This window comes from Anopheles darlingi, chromosome 2, assembly GCF_943734745.1.
Source record: "Anopheles darlingi chromosome 2, idAnoDarlMG_H_01, whole genome shotgun sequence".
Classification (NCBI taxonomy): Eukaryota; Metazoa; Arthropoda; class Insecta; order Diptera; family Culicidae; genus Anopheles; species Anopheles darlingi.
In genome coordinates, this window is record NC_064874.1 from 82196153 (window position 1) to 82218233 (window position 22081).

Consider the following 22081-nt stretch of genomic DNA (forward strand, 5'->3'; position numbering starts at 1 on the left):
ACATTAGCTATGAAACAATTCCATTAATTTAATGCGTAAACCCGTAAAATGGATCGGCGCTGTCCACGCATTACGTCTATATCTTCAGAAATATTCACTCATGAGATGAATGGAAGGAAAAAACCTCATCCTCGGTGTGCGCACTTAGAACCACTAGTTGCATTAACAATGACACCACATAAATTCGACTCTCGAACGTCATCGGAACGGCGGATCCCAAACACTGCTGTGCTGTGTGTTTGTCTGTTCCCGCCCGAGTTCGAATGAGTCTGTTGTGCTCGTGTTTCTGGTTTAACTGACCAGACACACGACATCACTACATGCCACTCCGTGAGATAATGCTCAAAGATGTGTGCTATTGTTTCTCGCAGCTTTAGCTTCTCTCTTCGTCTAATTGATTTAGTTCTATTACCGCGCGAGGCGTCTTCTCTTTACAGTGAAGGCGATGTGAGCCTCTCTGTTTCTGGTGCTGAGGAGGACTCATATGCGTTAGTTCGTGAAGGAAGGGCACCATTAACACACCCCTCGGTCTGTCACCAACTCCCATCCATCCAGCTCATCATCATCATCATCATTGTGGTTGTCGTCGTCGTCGTCGTCGTCATCGTCATGATGTCAGTCGCTGCGTGTCGCTCTTCTGGTGGACTCATTTGAAATTCTCGAAGCAATATGGCGTGCAGTAGCACCCGAGGGCGGTGTGCTAGGGGTGAGAGCCACCCTACGCCACTCGTCAGCAGAACCCCCAGGACATGATATCGCGTGGTAGCGGCGTCAAAAGTGTGTTCACGTGTTGGTGGGGATATACAGTGACCGGCATAAGTAAAAGCCCATCTTCAGTTTTTTAAGATTTTCGGCGGTAATTTCATCATTTCCCATCGGTATGTTGAAGAGTATAGCAACGATCTAAGCAACACTGCAGTAAATACGTGATGAATAAAAAAAAATCATTTTTCTAGTTCCCCATAAGTAGTCTGGACGTGTGTTTCCTGCGTGGCTGTCAACACGGTAAAGAAGGGCAAGTGTTGTGTTTTTCTTGAGGGTTTAACATTCCTCTCAGTACATTTTCACATGCTTTGAGCTTGATCGGTTTAATGACAATTTTTTGATAAATTTTTAAGTGAGAGATGGTCGATCACCACAGGTGGGAGAGAAAGTAAAAGCTCACCTACAATGAAACATTCTTAACAATAAATATGGTCCACCCTTAGCCCGGATTTCAAATGAAAGGCGTTTTGACATGCCGTCTACACGATTTCAGGAGTGTTGTGGATCAATCTTGTTGAATGGCCTCAAAAAATATTTGTTTTTAGTTAGTAACATCATTGTTAAGGAAGTTATTATCAAAAATTGCCCACAAGCTCTCAATCCGAATAAAATCTGGGCTTTGATAAGGCCATTCGAGAGGGGTTATGTCATGTTTAGCATCATTGCCCTGTTGTACAGCAAAACTGCTTCATAATGTGTCTAGTTGTACTAAGTGAAAATGTCGAATTTATATTCGAAATAAATGGATTAATGGGCTTTTACTTATGCCGGTCACTGTACGAAAAAGAAAAGGGAGAAAAAAAGAGGAAAAAACACTCCCGTACTCCCTGCCTGCCTGCCTCTGCCTTTACCAAAGTCCCGGATATGCGTAGATGGATGGATGGATGACGCATGGATCGCAACAAGGACACACCAAACCGGGGGGAAGGGTGGAGTGGGAAGGGGGTTGATTCCGCCTCCGGAACAGTGGCTACTGTGGCCCCGGCCGAGGGCGCTACATTCAGGGACCGCTTGGCTTCAGGGACTTGTTGGTTGGACTCACTCTCTTCTTCTTCTTCTTCTTCTGCGCCTTTGTCTCAATTCCTTTAAGAACGGTCCGGGAGTGCGACAACGCAGGCAAGGGTGAGGGGAAGGCGGAGAAGGGGAGGGGGAAGCCACTGAAACTTTAGTCCTTTAAGAAGAATCCCTATATACCCTTCACCTCCCTTCCTCCTTCCACCTTCCTCTTGGTCTTGGCGCGGTTCACTGGATACCAAGATGAACGGAGCCATCGCCTTCTTCGTCGTCATCATCATCGCCAGAGCCAGAGTCAGAGTCGACGTCTGCGTCGTTGTCGTCGTCGTTTTCGAAGAAACGGAAACCCTTCACACCCACCACCCACCGAGGGTGGTTGCCGAGAGGGGAGGGGAGGGGAAGAGTATTTCAATCCATTCCCTGCCCTCACCATCTCCCATCCCCTTGTCAGCATCCCCTCCCTCCCTTCGCATCGCTTTCGCTCATTTAACGAGGGTGCGTCCTGCGCCACACACACACACACACACACACACATTCAGAGGCACATTGCCACAGACCACGAGCAGCAGCGCACCGAACGAGAAGGCGGGTGGCCAGGGTGGGTGGTAGGTGGTAGGTGGTAGGGAGGAGAAGGATCTCGAGCCACACAACCATCGCCATCATCGCGACGCCGGCGGGGAGAGAGGAGAGAGAGAGAGAGGAGAAAGGGGGAAGGAAGCTGGAAAAACTTCGCCACCCACTTCGAGAATTTGTTCCGCTTTTCCTCCCACCGCTCATCCCCCTCTCGGTTTCATCCCCTTTTTCACCCCTACACCACCCCAGCCTGCTTTGCTCTCGCGTCTGTCTGTGTGTGTGTGTGTGTGTGTGTTTCATCGGAGCGACTTAAGATTAATTAATTTTTATATTTTCCGACCCAATCCACGGGGTGCGAGCGACGAGAAGGGTGGTCTGGTGGGTGGGTGGGTGGGATAAGGGAGGTAGATAAGGGAGGAAAACGTTCGCTCGCTCGCTTCGCGAGTGAAGAGACCGCGAATGGCAAAAAGGAAACCCTCGGTGTGCTTGGATTGGGGAACTTGAGGCCATCGCAGGCGGCGCAGGATGGCACAGAAGGAAGGGGTGCAAATGAGGAGCAAAAAGAAGATGAAGCAGAAGCAGAGGGGAAAAAAAAGGAACCAAACCTCGCAGGAGGCCACGAACGGACGGACGGACGGCCAAGAAGATGAATGCTCACCACCCAACGACCAGTGCGCACACACACACAGACACACCGACACACAGAAACGCACCCATCCCCGGGCCATCGGGCTCCGAATTTTTCCTCTGGCTTTTCCCAATTTTCTACCACCACTTCCACTACCACCATTCTGCGCTGTCAACCGCACACCAAACCTACGGCTGCTTCGATATGGAAGCGACGCTCAACGACGACGACGACGACGACGACGACAACAACAACAACGTCCCGGCCTGCCTCGATTGGTGGCGGGTCTGGTCTTGGATGCCCTGCTGTAACAGGACCTGACCTGCCGGTGGTGGTGGTAGTGCTGGTGATGGTGGCAGAAGGGGGAGGTCCGGCATCCATTTTTCCAGCGGTTTTTTTTTTCACTTCCCCTCTTGCCCGTGCTATGTTTTTCCAATTTTTTCCATCCCCACCTCCCGGCATCCCGGCACTCCCCATCATCATCGCCTGCCAGCTGCCACCATCCCTGTGCTCTCTCTCTCTCTTTCACGCTCTCACTTGTTTTTGTTTATCCTGCAAGCAGAAAGCGAATCGCTGGTGGGGGGAACGCCTGCTGAGCTCATTTCGCGCTGGGAGAAGTAGGACATTTATTTATCAAAAATGTTTTTGCACCATTTTGAGGGTTTTTTTCTTTCTCTCTCTCTCTGTAAAATTTTTAAAACGAAGTTTAATCGGTTTATGATTAATGTGCGTCGGGGGGGTGCTGCTGGTGACGTGCATTCGAGATGTTGATTGAAGGACTAGTGCCGAGAGTGTTTAACGACGATTGCTGCTGCTACTGTCCTCGGCGATCTACTTCAAGGCGCCGAGGCATTTGACTGTTTAAAGAGCGTTGCTCCCAGTGTCTCGTATTACAGCGGTAAGAGGAGCACGAGAAGCGTCCTATTCGATCCAATGCTCCTAGTCTACAAACTAAAGAAGCCTGAGCGGTGTGCAGCGAGGACCGCGCTCGATGAAGCGAAATATATTCTCAACATCCTTGGCATCCCGGCCATCCTCTCTCCCTTCCTTCACCTCAATCGTGAATCCCATCCCATCATCCTTCGAAAGATCAAGCACCCAGGTGGGAGGGGGTACTGAGGGTGGCAGCCCCGGGTACTTGGAATCGGGGCAACGAAACCCTGGACCAAACAGAAGGACAGCACAGGACTGGACTGGACCGGACCGGACAGAAGCCCTACATCGCAAGACAGCAGCACGGAGGGTGTGGTGCAAGGGGTGGCATTTTTGGGGAGGTGAACAGCAACCTTCCCCCCAATCCAAGGGTGCGCTCGGTTTCTTGGTCTCGATGCTGCCAAGATGAAGGAAAATACCGAGGAAACAAGAAGCAGAAAAAGAAGAAGAAAGAAGGCGAACGAACCCACCCCCCCCAACCCAACCCAACCCCGCTCTCATTCCATTCCATTTCGGATTCGAAGGATCCAATCCTCTTCTCGCCCCCAACTCCCTGCAACGCCACCCACCGGGCAAGTCAACCCCGAAAAGGGAATGGCCACGGCAAAAAAAGGGGGAAAATGGGATCCCAGATCCTTCCATTCGGGGGAGGGTGGGAATGGGGGGTGGGTTGCCATTTTCTCCCAAGAAGTAGCAACAGCAGCAACAGCAGCAGCAGCAGCAGCAGCAGAAGGAGCGACACAAACCCCGGGAGTCGGTTTTCGGTCTTCCAGATCTTTGCTCGCTCTGCTTCTCGCTTCCTCCCTTCCTTTCTTCTACCTTTCTCATCAGCGTCATCGCCACAGGAAACGCACCCCCACCCACCACCCACCACTACCGTTGGCTACGGCAGCAGCAACGGCAGCAGCAGCAGCAGCAATGGAGGAGACCTCGAGAACTGTCAGGAATTAAAAAAGATGGATGACATGGGGGATGAACGCGGTTCGCTTCTTGGAATGCTGCTGCTGCTGCTGCTCGCCATTCGCTCTTGGATCCGGGACCGGCATCCCTCCTTCCTTCCTCTCTCCCTCCCTCTCGCACCTGGGTCAGCGTCGGTCAACCGACGCCCGAAATCCGCGCTCCTTAGCCTTTTCCTCCCCTCCCTCCCCCCGACTCGGTTGGTTCTTCCATTATGGATCCTTGGCAGCTCAGATCCAAGCAACCGACGGAGAGCGTGAGCGAGAGTGAGAGCGAGAGGGAGCGAGAGCGAGAGTGAGAGGGGAGCAAGCATTGGTTGCTTGGATGCCCCCGACCCGGCCGGGTACCCGGTGTGCTCTGGTGTGCCCGTCCTTTCGTCCGTTCGTTCGTTCGTTCGTTTGGTGTCTTTCTTTCGAGTTTCCTCCTCCTCACCCCACTGGGGGTGGGTGGGTTGGCTGGCGATGAAAAAGTTCCATTCCAGCGGATACCAGCGGTCCCGAACCGGTGGTGGGTGGGGTGATGTGGGTCGAGTGGGAGGGGAGCAAAAAAAAAAAAGAAAAAAGAAGGAAAAACTAGGGAGGGAAAATGCCGAATCCACGGCGTCGGCGTCGTCCCGGCGCTCCCCGGAGCGTCCACCTTCCACTCCTCATCCCCTCTATTCCTTCTTCGGAAGCGGCGCTGACCGACACGCACCCCTCTCGTCCCGCTCTCTCTCTCTCTCTCACTTTGTCTCTCCCTCTCTGGAGTAGGATGAGTCGCCTGACGCCTGACGCACCGACCCAGGGGGGGGGGGAGGGGGAAGGGAGGTTTGATTGGAAAGGACCGAGAGGGTGGAGGGAAGGATGATGGAACACGTGGCATCGAAAAGGGACAGGAGGAGAAGGAGGATGGTATGGGGGGGGAGGGTGGGGTTGATTTTTATGAAGAAAATGAGTTTCTGATGAAGACGGCGATGGTGGTGGTGGTGGTGAAGGTGGTGTTTGAGGAGAAGGAGGAGGATGTTGGACTCTGGAACGGAAGTGAGCAAGAAATTTGGCAGCTTTCCCTCCCAACGGTTGGGGGGTGGTATGGGGGGTGGGGGGTGGTTTGGGATAAACTTTGGGTTTGGGGCGTATTGGTGGGCGTCCCTTCTAGCAGGCTAGCCATCCAATGAGGTAGAGAGACAGGGGGAGAGAGATATGAAGAGAGGGAAGGTGTGTGAAAGAGGAGAGCGGGGGCGTGATGGACGTATTCGATTGCGGTTCAATTAAGAGAATGGACGACAGCGCTTAGCGACGGAACAAGAGGTAAAGAGACAGAAGGAGAGAGACAGAGGGAGAGAGAGACAGGGAGCGAGATATGGAGGATGGGAAGTCAAAAGTTATGAGCTGTAGGGCGTAGAGAGAGAGGGGCCCAAGGATCAAGGAGGCATTGGCACGGTTGCTACCATGCTACCAATGGCCTGCTGCTGCTGCCGCTGCTTCTGTCACTCCTCTATCCAGCGAGGGGTGCATTACATCAAATATTCAAAACTCTCCTCCTGTCCTGCCCTGCCCTGCCCTGCCCTGCTCCATAGCCAACTCGATGGTGCTATGCTGCGTGAGCATACCAACCGCGAGGGAAAAAATAAAAACGGGCAAATGGCCGCAACCAGCATGTGAATGCGTGACATGATGATGATGATGATGGAAAAACGGATATCTGGAACGCAGTCGGTAGTCTTTTGGCGGCTTGTAGCGAGATGCTTACCTTAGTATTGTTGTTGTTGTGCAACATAGCCGCTGCTTTTCGTTTCGCTGCACGATTCACGAACCCACAAAGCGGCGGAAATGGTGAAGGAAGCAAAACAGATGAACAGACAACGGAAGTAAAGAAAAGGATGGCGAGTGTCAATCGTATTCAAAGTTGTCCACACGACGACCACAAACACAAATCATAAGGATTCCGCAAAGTAAAAGTAGATGAGAAGATAACGAGAGAAATAACGGGGAGAGTAAATAGAAAGGACGAGGAATCAAAACAAAGTACAAAACAACGTGACGTTGACGTTGATCCAGTTGCAGCGGGCAGTCAGTGAAAAGAAAGACAGAGAAGAGAGAGAACAGAGAAGAGATGAAGAACGATGCACGCGCGTTTAGTTATCCACTCGTTAGCCACATCTCTTGAGCCACAAGTCTCACTCATCGCCTCTCGTTCGAAATGCTAATGCGAAATGTGTTCACGCTTGGTTTCGTTTTGGTATTTTGCTCTTATTTCTACGTTTTCTTTTTTTTTTTAATTTCTCTTATTTCTTTTCTTAAAACGATAACTTTCCGTGACACATACACATTTTATTAAAAGGCAACAAGAGGGAAAGGAGTAAGAGGAAAAAAACAAAATTCCACCCACGGTTTTTCTTCCCACCACTCGCAACCGGAAACTCACTCATTTGGTCAACACACTTGGGGGGGGGGAGGTTACTTTTTAAGTTTTAACTTTTTCTAAACACGCTTTCGCTTTCGACTTGTCTGCCTCGCCACTCAACAAACAAGCATCACTCGCACTGATACAGACACGATAACACAGACACACACACAAAACGCAGACACGATAAGCACGACAAACGGCGAACGCGTGGCCAGTGGGACCACGTTTTAGTGACGGGTTTTTTTTCTTTTTTGGTGAAGATGAAGCCTCTTCACAGCTGACAGTCACTGACAGTCCACGTCGAATCGTACGACAGGACACGCTGTTCCACTCTAGCGAAGGAGGAAGATACTGTTGATGATGATGCTGACGAGGAGAGGGGATTGGTTCGCTCCGAGTGCTCCGAGAGGGCAATAGTGCGTCACGTTCCGTCGACTGCTAGCCTTCGACTGATCACGGCCATCGGTACGGTCGCGGCTTCAACCGTTAGTCCTCTGCTTGGAGAGCAGGACATCGACCGAAAGGAGCATCGTCAGAGAGAGAGAGAGAGAGAGAGAGAGAGCGAACACTCTGCTCTGTTGTGTGTGTGTGTACGGGGTATTGTGTGGGAGAGAAGGAGATAGGGAGCCAACACACCGTCCTCGTCCTCGCACGCTAAGGACCAAGGACTCGCGACCCTCTCTCTCTCTCTCTCTCTCTCTCTCTCCGTCCGATGATGAAGAGGATGCGGAGGAAAGAAGGGTGGGTGGGTTTGAGCCCGATCTCGGGAGGTGTCCTTCCCATTCCACCCGGTCCCGGTCGGCAGGCCCATCGAGCACCACCCCCCTCCACCCCCACCCCCATCACCATCGCCGCGTTCCCGGTTTGTCGGGTGTGGGATGAGAAGAGATGTGGGATGTGGGTGGCTCGTCGACGTCGTCGTCGTCGCCGTCGCCGTCGCCGTCGAGGGGTGGGTTGAACGACACTCGCTCCTCGGTGTGGGTGGACTGGGTTGGGCCCTATGTACTCGTGGGAGGGAGTGAACCCACTGGGTGGGTTGGTTGGTTGGTGAGCTCGGTATCAGAACGGGAAAAGAGAGAGAGAGAGAGAGAGAGAGAGAGGAGGGGGAAGGAAGGGTAGCAGGCGAACCTCGTACCCCATTTGCTGTGTTCCACCGAAGCGGAACCCCTCCCACCACCATCACCACCCCCACCATCACCATCGGCGCCATCATGTGGACAGCAGCAGCAGCAGCAGCAGCAGAGGATGAAGGTGGAATGAGTAAACCACCATCACCCACCCACTCACCCATGGGGGTGGGGTGGTGATGGCTTTTCCTCGCGCTTATTCGCGTGTACCCTATGAGCACCACTCCCTCCCTTCCCTCCCCTCCCCTCCCGCTTGGCGTATCCCGAGGGGAATCCGCGGCGCGACTGAAGTTTGTCGAGTTTGAGTTTTGGACCGACTGCCGCCTGACGTAGCGGGGGGAGGGGGAGGAAGGACTGGGAATAGATTACTCCTGCCAACGCCAGCTACTACCGCCCCCACCAACAACGCACCCTCTATACCGCACCTCACCCCTCCTTCCCCCTCCCCCGTTCCCGGAAGACGAGCGATAACCGTGGGAGGTTGATTTCGGAGGCTTCGCCATTCGCCCGGCGAACCACTTTGCATGTCATACCGCGGGTAGAGAGAGAAAGAGGAAGAGAGAGAGAGAGGCCACAAGTGAGGGGGAAGTCGCGCATTTTTACTCATTAGCCCCTCGTCACTCCCTCGGCTTCGTCTTCGTCTTCATCGTCGTCCTTGACGCGTTGACGTCTTGCGCGATGTTCGGAAAGAAAAGGCTCCAACAAACGCTGGAGGTTGTGTCTATGGATCACGGGATTGGGACCGGGGAGGGGAGGAGGACGACGAGCCGTGCCGGGATGGTATTTTCCGACCAAAAACCGTTGACGCTGGAACGCTGGAATCCAATCAGCAGCAGCAGCAGCAGCAGCAGCAGCAGCAGAAGCGTCTCGAAAACGAAACTAACGAAGCACCTCACAAGCGCTCTTCTAATACCGACTGGTGACGGTATTCGACGGTCGTCGAGTGCTGTCGTCAAGGTGTGTGTCCCGGCGGCGCTCGGTGTAGTAGCACCGTTTGATCAGGAATCCCCTTTAGTCAATAAGATTGGTCAGTTTAACGGCGTAGTTCATGTCCAAGAGAGGTATATGGAGTGTAAAGTGACGTTGGGAAGCGACTGTGAGAAATGACCTTAAGAACAGCCAAGTTTTTGTGACAATTAGCCGCTCTATATAGATATGATCAAGTATTGTTGGTACAGAAGTCAGGATATAAAGTAATTAATTGGGAAATTAAAATATCTGCCATGATATGACAAATCTGTTTGAGTTAATGATACCATGAGATCAGAAAAGGATAAACGACTAAGGTATAGATTTGTGTGGAACAGCTATAGTCCGCTGATCACTTGTATCTCAACTGAACGACAAAAAACATGAAGTCTACAATAGTTAGAGTACATCGAGAAGGATTCAAGAGTTCAAAGTACTTCGGGTATCATTTTTTAAGTTGGACACCTGAAAGTATAGACATGGTTGCGGAATGGACTTACAAAATCGTACTAATTGATGCATTGTTTAAAATTGGAAACTTCTAAGACAATCGACACTTGTCTTGTTTATAAGTCTATTTCGGTTAATGTTGACAAGATAATAAAACGGATTACCGAATGAGGTACAGACTTCTGTCGAACAGGAACAGATAGCCGGCTAGTTACTGGAATAGGACAATTCCAAGTACTCCAAAGACTTGAAGTATATATACCTTTGCGATGAGTATGCACTCCGGATATCAACCAGAATTCCAAAAGGTATTCTTTGCTATTCTTCTTGCATTTCTGTTGCATACTTTCTAGTATAGATATGGCAGGAGTTTGTACTAATTGAAGTCCCTTAAAACACTTGAGTTGGCTGCAAGTAAAGTGTCTCGGGAGTCTCCCATTTTATCCTAGACAATCAGGAGGCGTTCCCCCTGAATACGGTTCCAATAATATAAAATGAGGAACAAGAGAAACGAAGCGCCTTTTCGGTCATCTACCAGAAACGGCCAGCATTTCGCAGGTACTCCGTGAGTGAGTCGCTGAAACTGAAACGGACAGTCGTGTGAGATGCTGCCATCGGTGCTGTAGTAGCGATGGTCCACGATGACTTCGCGTTGGCACGGAGAAGAAGGTACGGTCAGATGATGATGATGATGAGGATGATGAGGATGATGACGAGAAGCAAGGACGAGGATACCAGGCGACGAGAGATATTTCCAATATTCGCTCCACTCGCCGCGTCCATAACCGGCATCCCGATAAACTCCGCCATTATCGGTTCAATATTATATAAAAATCCTCACCCCCCCCGTACCGTCTATCCCCCATTCCTGTCTTCCGTTTCTGCCCATCTAGTCACGCTTCCTCCTTCCCCTTGGCCACCCTGGAGCCAGTGGCTTTGTTTTACGCGTCCGCATTCCGCGCTCCGTTCCTTCCTTCGCGTGTTTTTGGCATCGACGAACGAGCGAGCGAAGATCGAAGCAAACCGAGCAAACGAATCATCGACGTGGAGACGTCGCGAAGGAGCGCTCCTCATTCCTAATTCATGTTACCATCGAAGCAACCTCTCCGCAGCAGCAGCAGAGAGCTAAGATTAAGAGTGACGCCGCTACCGAACGACGACGACGACGACGAAGCGAAGAGGAACGCTTCGAAGGAGAAGGAGGAGGAAGAACACCCTGTGGACCGTGCAATCGGGGTGTGGGGGGGTGTTGTGAAAAGTTGAAAAACTCCCAAATTTCCACCGCAACCGCACTCTCTTGCCCACCAAGTCCACCATCCACCAAGACATCCAGACAAGGTTCTTCGTCCGAGAAGTCTCCGGCGTGACCATAACCACCGCGGGGGGGTTGCTTTGGTGCTGCTGCTGATGCAGGGACGGGTGTGCTGTTGTGCTATTTTTCGGATGAACAAAACACGATACTCGTGCTCGTGCTGCTACTGGCCATCAGCAGCACCGCCAGGAGTTCGTCTTCGTCTTCGGTATCTTTTCTACGGTTTCTACTTCTTCTACTTCTTCATGAGTTGCGTTGGTTTGGCCTCGAAATGAAGAAAAACAAAAACACGAAGCAAAGCAACCCTCGTCCTGTACTGTCCGGAAGAAGAAGAAGAAGAAGAGTAGGCCGCCTGCCTCGTCCAACCAACCAACCAACCAATCCATCCATCCAATCCACGGCACACTACGTTCGGGATGCGAAAGATGAGATGCTTCGATACTACTACTACTGCTGCTGCGGATGGACCACCTCCTGGTCCTTGGTCGAGGTAAAAGTTGTACCACGGAGCACACCGTCCGCTTGTCGTGCGACTGAGCGGGGCTACTGTGTGCGTATGTGTGTGTGTGTGTGTCCACGTGAACCAAAACCGGGGGGGTTGATCGCGACGAAGCGCAGGCCAGCACCAAACAGGCAACCAACAAACACGGCCAAACGAAACGTTCCAAAAGCATTCCTCGGAGGAGTCGTGGAGGAGGAGGACATACAATGTGCCCTGGGTGGTTGGGTGCCGTGCCGTGCCGTGCACCCCTCCGATGCGCGAAAAGGGTGCCTTCTTGTCTCGGATCCGTGGATCCGGATCCGGTAGAGTTTAGGGTGCGGAGAAAGTGTGTACTCCGTGTGAACGGCGCTGGCTACGGTGCGGGGACTCTCGCCTTCTCGTTCTCTCTCCCTTTCCGTGTGCGCTCTCTCTCTCTCCCTCCCTGTGCCGTTGCCAAGCGTTTCCAGGAAACCTTCCCGGTCGTCCTTCCTTTTCCACTTTTCCCCATAGCCTCCTCCGTTGATTCGGTGTCGCTTTCTCTTTTCGCTTTATGTTTTTTTTGTTGTTGCTCCGTTTGCGTTCCTACCTTACTTATGCCACCCCCCGGGGTGGGTGGGTGGGGATGGTTTTTGTGTGTGTGGGGGGGGGGGGGGGGGGGGGACGAGGGTTCCGTTCCCGGGATCGGGCGTTTTTTCCGTTCATTGCTCCGCTCAAGGACATGCGAGCAGAGAAGAGGAGCAGAAGAAGGAGAGAGAGAGAGGAGGCGGACATATCGGACGACCGACCCACCCCTGCCTCCGGAGATGCCAGAGCCCGTGACGGGGGTGGGATTTTTGGGGGGGGGGAAGGAGACGTTTGGGGGTAAGGCTGAAGCCGAAAATGAAAAGTATTACTCCAGCATCGTAGCAGCAGCAGCGGCGGCAGCGGCAGTGGTTGTGGCAGCGAATGGGGGGGGGGGGGGGGGGTGAGTTTTGCGAATTTTCTTTTACGCCACGGGGTGTGTGTGTGTGAGAGAGAGAGAGACAGAAATAGAGGGAGGGCTACCGAACATACCACCCACCGCGCGGGGATGGAAGCCGGAGCCGGAGAGATGGAGAAGGAAGGACCCGGTCCTCGGTATCAACCCCCACCTCCCACGTTCCTGATGGGATGGGAAGAAAGGACGAACGGTGGAGAAGCACGAAGGGGTGGGTGGGGATAAAACGGAACTTTTTTCTCCACATCCTACCTTCTCCTGCTGCTGCTACTGCTGCTACTGCTTCTACTTCTCATCAACACACACACACACATACACAGGCACTGGTCTCCGTCTCGCTTCCCCGTCACCTCCGCACCGCTTTCCCACCCCCCCCTTTGCGCGTCCTGACGGGCGGAAAAAGGTTTTTCCGTTATTTTCCGTTTCGTTTTTGTTCTCCATTGCTGCTGTTCTCTCTCTCTCCACACTTCTTCTTTCTCCTTCCCTTCCTTTCCCCCAGATTTTTGCCGCCACTCTCCCTTATCAAAGGACCTTCATCCCCCCTCCCCCCGCCCCTCACATCCCCTGCGTCTAACCGTTCGCTCCTACGGACGTTCCGTCCCGAGGATTGGAACGGAAACGTCGTCGTCGTCGTCCTTGTCGCCGTCGCCATCGCTGCTCCCCCCTCCCCCATTTTCCTCCCGTACCTTGTTTTTTTTGGCCGACGTTTTGACATGTGTTGGTGGAGGGGGATGGGGTGGTGGGATGGGATGGGATGAGATGGGGGTGGTCCTGGCATCATCTCCCGTTGGCTGTTTCATTTGCACCGCTCCAGCCCCCCCCCTCCCCCTTGAGCTGGGGTGGGTTTTTCCTTTTTTTATTATTATTATTTCTCAAGCTACGCGTAGTCGTCCCCATTTTCCAGCTCCCCATCTTTCTCTCTCGGGTGTGTGGGTAGAGGAGTGGAGGTGAATGCGCTATGGCAGGATGCTATGGCCACCGACCGACCGACCGAGGAGGAGATGTTGGACCACCGGATCTGCCACCCACCCCCACGACGAGCACACGACACGAGAGCTGCCGTTGGTGCCGTTTGGAATGGAGGAAAGTAGTAGTATGAACAGATAGCCACCACCCATTCACCCTCTCATCCACCCACTCTGCTCAGGAACTAGGAGCTACGAGCCAGAGAGCCACCAACGACGTTCCACCTTTTTTTTCCCACTTTCGTTCCAAAACCCCTTTCGTTCTTGTCTCTGTCTCTGGCCACGGGGACCAGGACCTGGTCCTGGTCCTGGTCCTGAACCACCACCGGAGCCAGTCCCGTACTGACTAGGTCCACTCGCTGCTGCTGCTGCTGTTGCTGCTGCTGTTGGGAGCGAACGGTGCTGATGAGCACAAGGAATCCTAAGGAAAGGAACGCGGTGGTTCCCGGCGTCCTGTCGTCGGCCGTCGGTTGGCACCGTACACCGTCGCCGCAGGACAGACGAACGCGAACGGGGAGGAGGAAAGAAGAAAAAAAAAAAAACGGTCGGAGTAGGAGAAGGAAGATAAAACGGAAGCTGCTGCCTGGTACCACGGTTGCTGCTGCTGCTGCTGCTGCTGCTGTGTTCGTTGCTTTCCTCGAAAAGTGCTCGAGAGAAAAGTATTTAGCTCGTTTGGTGTAAGGTTTAAAAAACATTTATAAAAAAAAAACCTTTAATTATATTCGAGATAATTAATGAAATACAGTGAGCTGCAGTTATTGCACTTGCAAACGGGTTCTTGAAATATGTAGCCGTCGTTAATCGTTCCGCTAACAACTGTTTGGTGAGGTTTAATGTGATGAAAGCGAAGTTTCGTTGACTGGTAATGCAGTTTTTGTTGCTGTTTTCATATTTAAACGTTTCTTGTTTTGTTTTCTTGCAATTTTCTAGCCCTTTAGGATTGTTTTAGTCAATTTATCAGCCGTATTAACCTTTTGCAATGTACTAACCCCTACATTACCCACTTCTTAGCGATTCTATTACCCTTTTCAACATTTTATATCATGTTTCTCCAGTTAGGAGCCACTGTTCTGCAGTGTTTAAAAACATTTACTAACTTTCAATCCTCGCTTACCCTCCCCGAAAAACCGAACCGAATTTCCACCTGAGAAAAGCAGCTGGCATACTGGGTGGAGGCCGCGGGCCGGTCGCTGGAAAATGAGTTCGCTTCTTTCTGCTTTTTGTTTTTTTGTCCGTTCCGTTCATTTTTACTCCGGCACTCCAAAGAAGGTCCTGGCCACGGTCCCCGAAAACCCGTGGGCAGGAGAGTACCACCGACCGATCGCGCTGTGATGCGTCGTCGTCGTCGTCGTCGTGGTCGTACCACCCCTTTCCCCCTTTTGGGGTGCTCGCCGGGGAGGGGGTTGCCCACTGTGGGTGGTTGCGCTGGGTAAAAACGCGCCAAAGGATACACCACCACCACCAGCTCAACCCATTCCAAACCAACCACCTTTTCTCCATTTTTCTCTAATCCCTCACGCACCGCTCGTGGGCCAGGGGATGGAAACTCGACGAACCCACCTCCACCACCACCACCACCACCACCACCACCACCACCACCACCACCACCACCACCACCACCACCACCACCACCACCACCACCACCACCACCGTCACCCCCGGACGAACCATCAGCCTGCCAGTGCTGGCAGCACACACACACACGCACACACATACACGGGCGGTATGATGTCCCCGAAGGGTTGGGCAGACAGGCGCGGCGCGGTGGCGACGACGACGACGACGACGACGACGTGGGTTAGCAGGAAAACCCCCGGCATGCTGGCAGGCAGGCAACGAGCGCAGCGGCGGATGCGGCGGTTTCGATAAAATCGAGTCCGCGCCCGCGCTTCTCCCTCTCTCTCTCTCCTCCGCTCCTCCGCTTCTCCGCTCGTCGTCATCATCATCGTCACCGTCGCCAACGTCGTCCTTTGGGGTGCGGCGGTCCGTCCGCCATTGCCGCCTGCTTGAAAAGCTTCAAAAGCGTAGTAGCCATAGGGGTAAAGAGAGGTAGTGGTGAGTGGTGAGTGGAGGTGGAGGTGCCTTGGTTTGGAATGGAAGGAGAAAATTATTAAAAGGGGTTTCTACTCGTTCTCGCTGGGGCTGTCGTTCGCGGCCACCACCACGGAACGGTATCCCAGGATCGAGGGCACGGGAGAAATGCCGTGAAAAAAGGGGAGCCGGGGAGTGAAGAGGAGGAGGTGACGCTCTCGGTCGCTTCGGTCGCTAGGCGAGCACCAGGCGAGCACCAGCAGCGGTAGCAGCAGCAGCATCGTTGGCAACGACCAAGCAACGAAGGAGGCTTTGTGTGTTGTCGAGGCCAACGAAAGCAAGGACGACGACTAGGACGACGACGACGATGGATGTGTAGCAGCAGCAACAGCAGCAGCAGCAGCAGTGGAAGGACGATAAGAAATGGTTGGTGGTTGGTGTCCAGTGGAACAAAAAGGGGGAAAAAAGCAGAGAGGAAAATCCACGGGAAGACACAAAACACAAAGAAAAAAAAAAACACTACAAAAAAGCGATGGACGGTTTTCATGAAAAACTTTCGGCGTCCTTGTTGTTTTCCACCATTCCACTGGCGATGGCGCCATGTTCGCGTCCGCGTTTCTGTTGTTGTTGTTGCTGCTAGTGCTGCTGCTGCACGTCAACAACAACCACCTCCTCCAACTGTCCCTGGGTGAAAGGTAGCAAACAATCGCTAGAACGCAGCGCGATGATAATGAGCGTGGAAGGGGTAACCGGATGCGGTAGCGTGCCTTCAATCCCGATGGCAGATTCAAACCCCTTTTGCTCGAGTGAAATTAGCGACCTTCTTGCACGATGCGTCCTTGCACCACGTCCGACGGTTTATGTTTCGTTTCGACGAAGAATTTGGTCGCCAATGGTGGTGGTGCTGAGGGGAATGTGAGGAAATAATCGAAAAACTTTGGAGCCACATCAGTGATCGGGTGCCTCAAGATTAGCGATCTGGTTGATCCGGTGGCACTTTATGTTGAGGGTACTGTTTGTTTGAAAGATGCAATTAAATTGTTATATATTGTTTGTAATTTTCCTATTGTTTTGTAATTTTCCGCAAATGTGAGAAGCATTTCAAAAGATCGAAAGTATATTGCTAATGTGCTTAACACTAACGGAAATCATTAACCTCTGAATGGAAGCATACATGCGCGGATGCCTGAAACATCTTGATTTCGTTCCCAAGTAGTTTGCATCATAAATCTCCAACTTTCTCTGGACCATGGCCACAAAGAATGAGTACAACAAGAAGAATGGACAAACCACATGCACAGCAATAGGACAATGAACCGGACATCCATCTTGTAGTTAATCTTTAACTTCTTTTCGAAGTACATTGTTTCAAGCAAAAAGAAGGTAAAGACACCTTAAAGCTCCAAGATAGGTTCTCTAGACATCAACACTTGGTTAAGATGGAAGAAGGATTAGTGCCTCTTTCCTAGAGTTTCTTATTGATAAACATTTCATTGTTCAATGTGGGGGCAGACTTAAGATTAGATCCTTTTCATGGATTCATGAAGTAAATACATGTTACGAAGAAATTAAAGCTAAAGGAATTGTGATATGATAAACACACGGAGCGTCTAGTACGTTCTTTGTAGTACCTTTGACGATTGTGGTTTAACCATTGTCAGTGGTACAGACCGACGACTAGCACAGTCTCTCTCTCTCTCTCTCTATTTCCTATTGGCTCCTATTGCAATTGTTTTGCGTTTGGAAAGGTCAGTTCGGTGAGCAGCCAGCCCTCATTTCCATGCCGTATGCTGCCTGTCGTACGAAGGAAAACAAACCGGAAAAACTTCACTCATTCCCACCACTGTACCCTCCGTTTGACTCCGAGCGTCAACACAGACAACGAGCCACATTAAGCACCGAGCAGCAACATAAACATTTTATTCCGAATCTTTCTCTCTCTCGCTCTTTGTGTGCGAGAGTAAAAGCGTGGTTTTTGGGGGAGGGAAATTCGCGTATGCATGAGGAAAATGTTTTATGTTTTTCCCCCCCTATCCTCCCTTTCTCTCTCTCTCTCTTCGCAGCAACCAACAGGATGCGAGCAACTTTCTCTTCCCGGCAACTCCCCGGTTTGCTCCCATTTTCCAGATCCGGTGACTCTCCCAACGATACTTTTTCGCTCTCCACGACACACACACACACACAAGCGCGCTCTCTAATTCATTTTTCATTTCGTTGGCCATTCTCTCAAAACGGGACAGGAGGAGCAGATGCCCTACATTTCTGTACCAGCAGCATTGGGCGCCACCCCCGATTCTTTACGCTCAATGTCAAGTTCCCGTCCCGTTTGTTTGCACTCCTGGTGTACCATCCCTCGCCCCCTCCCCCGTATCTCACCCACTAGTCGGCCACACACATGTGTGTAAGTACCACACGAAGCCGAAGCCAGTCCTGTCGGCGTGTGTTTTATGTTTTTCACGCGAAGCATAGCGAGCGAACGAACGAACGAACGAACGAACGAACGAATCTCTCGAAAATCGGATAAATTCCGACCGACGACGACGCTGACGACGCCGACGGTGGTGGTGGCAGTCAGATCATTCAGACACATTCAGAGACACCACCAGCAGCCCCTCTCACCTCCCTCCTCCCCGGGAGGACAGCAACAGGTGATTGTTTCCATTTTATTTCTCCAAAAACAGTAATGCAAACAGTGTGCGCGCTCGCCGTTTGCGAGTGTCACGTTTTTCCAGCATTTATTTTTCCTTTTTCGTTTCTTTCTTTGTTTGGTTTTTCTTCGTTTGCTTCGCTTCTTTTGCCCAGTTTGGCGTCGTCGTCGTCGTCGTCGTCACCGAGCGATGTTTTTGCGTGGAGTTTTATGTATTCCTCCCTGGAGGGCGAGGGGCGGCCGTTCCACCCACTTTGGGTCCCGTTTCTCTTATCCTTTTTTCTCTTTGCTACTCTTCTGAGCACGGCACATTCACGTGTTATTCACCAACATTAGCATCGTCATCATCATCATCATCATCGTCAGTTGCAGTGGTGTAGTAGGTGTGCAACATAAAAATCAGCTGTTTAGTGTTCGTTGAGTGCAATAAATGGTGTTGCTGAGGAATGCCGGCATGGAGGAAGCTTGAAGCTGATTCATCAAGGATGAATTCGGTTCCGTAACGAGTGCTGCTACAGCCATAGAGTCATTTAATCCCGCAGACTGTGTGAAGAGACGCTAAATGTCTCAAGGATGATGCTGCTAATTGGTTTAATCAATGTTTTCATCAAGTACTTAGTACTTGTTCCACTCCTCTTTTCATCATTTCCCCTTCTAGGTAGCAAGTGAACTCGAATGTCTGCTTCAATAAAGAAGAATGCAAATTCAAATACAAATTTCAGATCCAAAAATGGTTCTTGAATATTTTCACCAACGCTAGACGCATTGCGTTATTCTAAGAAACGAAACAGATCCTGTAGATCATCTACCATAAATATGGACAAGCATGTCTATAGAAGTAGAATCACGGATACTCGGGGTCATGGAAGTCATGGAAGAAACGCCTTAGTCGATACGCTCAACATCGACACCTACCAGCCATCGATGCAATGTTCGATGAAGGTTCGATTTGAGCATGGAAGCATTAATGCGAAACATCTTTCGGGCGCGTGTTTTCCACGAACACACACACACACACACTCTTTCCTTTCCCGGTATGAGGTATGAGTGCCGAATGGGTTGTCTGATATCTTGGCGTATCCAACAACGTGAACGGCATAAGGCATTTATTCCTCACACAGAAGAAGATGGTTGTTGGATAGTGTGTGGTTTAAACGGAGAGAGAATTCGAAAAATTCTCACATTCCTTACGTTGGCATCAACTCCTGATTCCTCAATTTCCATATTCGGCTACTCAGGAATTCATTTTCACAAATTCCGAGCATCGTATAGGAGCTTGAGGATTTTCCTTAAGGGGTTCATTTGAATTCGAAAACCTAGAAGCATTTTTAGATACTTACTTCGCAAGATAATTGTCACAAATTAACGGCACATCCTGGGCTTTCGGTTTTCCTTCCTGCGTACCTTTAGTTTCTGCAATCGAACACCGAAAGGAAGTGCGATATTTCATTGCTCCAAGGAACCAAAATACTTTCCAAACCACGAAACGAACAACGAGCGAGCGGATCGTCTTCATCCGTTTCGTCCGGGGTTCGCAAGGACACACGGTCCGTGTCCTTTCTGGTCGAGACCGAAATTAGAACCGGTCGCGTGGTCTCCGGAAGCGTGTTTTTGGGGACCGGTCGAGACAAGACGAGCAAGAAAAAAAAATCTTTCTCTCCCTCACTCCGATCCGCTCCCGGTCTCTAGTCACATTTCCGGCTTTGCTCGTTCGAATCTGCCACCCCGGGAGTCTGGCTTCAACCTTCAGCTCCAACTTCAGAACGCGACATCGCGTTTCATGGCGTCCGGGGGGGGAACTGACGCCAACAAAAAAAAACAAAAAACACGAAAAAACGGCTCAAAATGACCAGAATTTTCCGTAGGTTTTCCACTTCTTCGCTGGTGGTGTTTCCCTCGACTTTTTCGGATCGGCTACGGTTCTGTGTTGCTCTTCTACGCACGGCGGCAACGAGAAAACTCCGGTACCTTCTTCGCTACCATCATTGCATGCACGCTCCAATGATGGGGACGCCTGTTTGGTCTGCTACTTCTTCTTCTTCTCCTTCCTTGTGTGCGTCCTACCGCCCACGGACAGGTTTTGGTATTAGTGCTTGGTGCGTGTTTCGTACCAGAGGAACCGTCGTCCACCGTCCTCGCTCCCTTTACGACGAAGGAAATGTCGATGAACCCACATCCCCCCACGCCCGTGGATCATCATATCCGGTACACACCAGGGGGGTGGGGTGCGGATCGGGATGAAGATGAGAGTGGTGAGTGAGGATTCGCCGGAGCCCTTGTGACGGCTCGTGTGCTCGTGGAAGGAAGGTTCCCTTTTTTCCGTTCGGTTCGGACACACAAACCGGATTCCACGTGACGCGTTTTTTTGGTGTTGTTGGAATTTTCCTTCGAGGCTGAGTTTTTTTTTTGTTCTTTGGAACCAACGGCCGCCATATCGGATCGGATGAGACGGATTTCACGCAGCACCGAGCACAGGAACAAACAAAACCCCGGTGGGTTCGGGATCTCTTGGCTGACGGACACCGGAAGTGGTATTTGGTATCCCTTCTTTTGGGGGGGGGGGGGGGGGAAGGTGGCAGAAGGCAGAAGTAGTGGGGTGTCGTTTGTGAATTGTTTGGATGGAATGAGGACCATCCGTTTGAATCTAGCATTTGTTTCTTAGATCACTTCTGCAACATTTAATCACTCGTGGAAGTTAACGAACAAATTAGGTTCTTTTGCGGGGATCTAAAAAAGGTGTTTAATGTGATCGAACGTGATGTATTTCGCTTGTTCTTTTGTGGTATACGGCATTCTATTTAACCATTTCTGTGAGTATAATTTATGGTATTTTCCCCCATTAGTTTTGTAAATTAATCTTAATTTGAGGTTTCCGTTCTGTTAAGATCCAGTAAGATCTACCAACACATTTAATTCCATCGAGTTTTAATATGAAAAGTTAAATAATTATTCAATATTGTTGTCTCTCTGCCATTTTTCGATTAATTAACTCGATTGGAATTTATCTTGAAAACATTTAAGTCAAAATAGGGATTTCTTATCGACGCTATTGATTCATCCGGCCTTGTAGTTGAATGTAGGCTCAGCACGGATCAATAATGTGATGACAATTGATGATGATGATTTTTGAATATGAAATTTTCCATTTAATTTCCTCATTCGGCATCGAACAGCCGGAAGCAGCTGCAATAGTTACTCATTATTAATTTCTGACACACACAATTTTTTTTTCTAGTTGTGGACTGTGGACTTGAAATAAGTCTGCTTCAATCATGTTATTCGTTTATGAAGGCTAAAGCAGACATTGCAAAACGACACTTTACGGCTTTACGCTAACCACTAAAGATTGTTTCGCGTACTACAGCTTGAGTATTAACAATTTGGCAAATAATAGTTTATATTCGAAATCTGTTTCTACTCGTGAGCTTTTATTTGATATCCCTTGTCTTCAGAAGACTTTAACTGCGATAAAGCGTCTTTCAGACATCAAATCGTTTATGCCAATTGCAGGGAATCTTCTTCAGTGCATCGAACTTTAACGAGAGAAGACATTCTAATCCCCGTTGCGCGTAAGTAAAAATTTAATATATCACCTTATAACGCGAATGATCGAAACCACCACCATCTTGCCACCCAAATCCGACCATAATCCTTACCACACGTTCCACTTATCACATCCCCCGGGAGAAAACTGTTCTCGGAAGACGCCTCCACGGGAGAAAAAAAAAAAGGTGGAATTTGCCAACGCCCCGAAACACCCTCCAATCCGTGCCAAGCATGAGGATGTCTCGCGTCGCGTGTGTTACCACGTTGATGGGGAGTAATTCCATCAACGAAATTTGATATTCGATACCTCGTGCCCCCCTCC

General features: G+C 50.7%; 1 protein-coding gene across 6 annotated transcripts in view; it reads right to left on the minus strand.

Annotated features, from left to right (window-relative positions):
• Positions 1–7407, minus strand: part of LOC125949840 (nucleolar protein 4-like) — a 10484-nt gene extending 3077 nt beyond the window's left edge. For 5 of the 6 annotated variants that reach the window (XM_049677262.1, XM_049677258.1, XM_049677261.1 and 2 more), the window contains exons 1-2: positions 7274–7407; positions 6599–6645 (exon numbers count right to left, since the gene is read on the minus strand). In XM_049677262.1, the coding sequence (XP_049533219.1) occupies positions 6599–6645; positions 7274–7277 (51 nt within the window). In that variant the 5' untranslated portion in view covers positions 7278–7407. Of the gene's footprint in view, positions 1–6598; positions 6646–7233 lie in introns of all 6 variants that reach the window. The other variant, XM_049677260.1, reaches the window with a different exon arrangement.
• Between the last annotated feature and the right edge of the window lie 14674 nt (positions 7408–22081).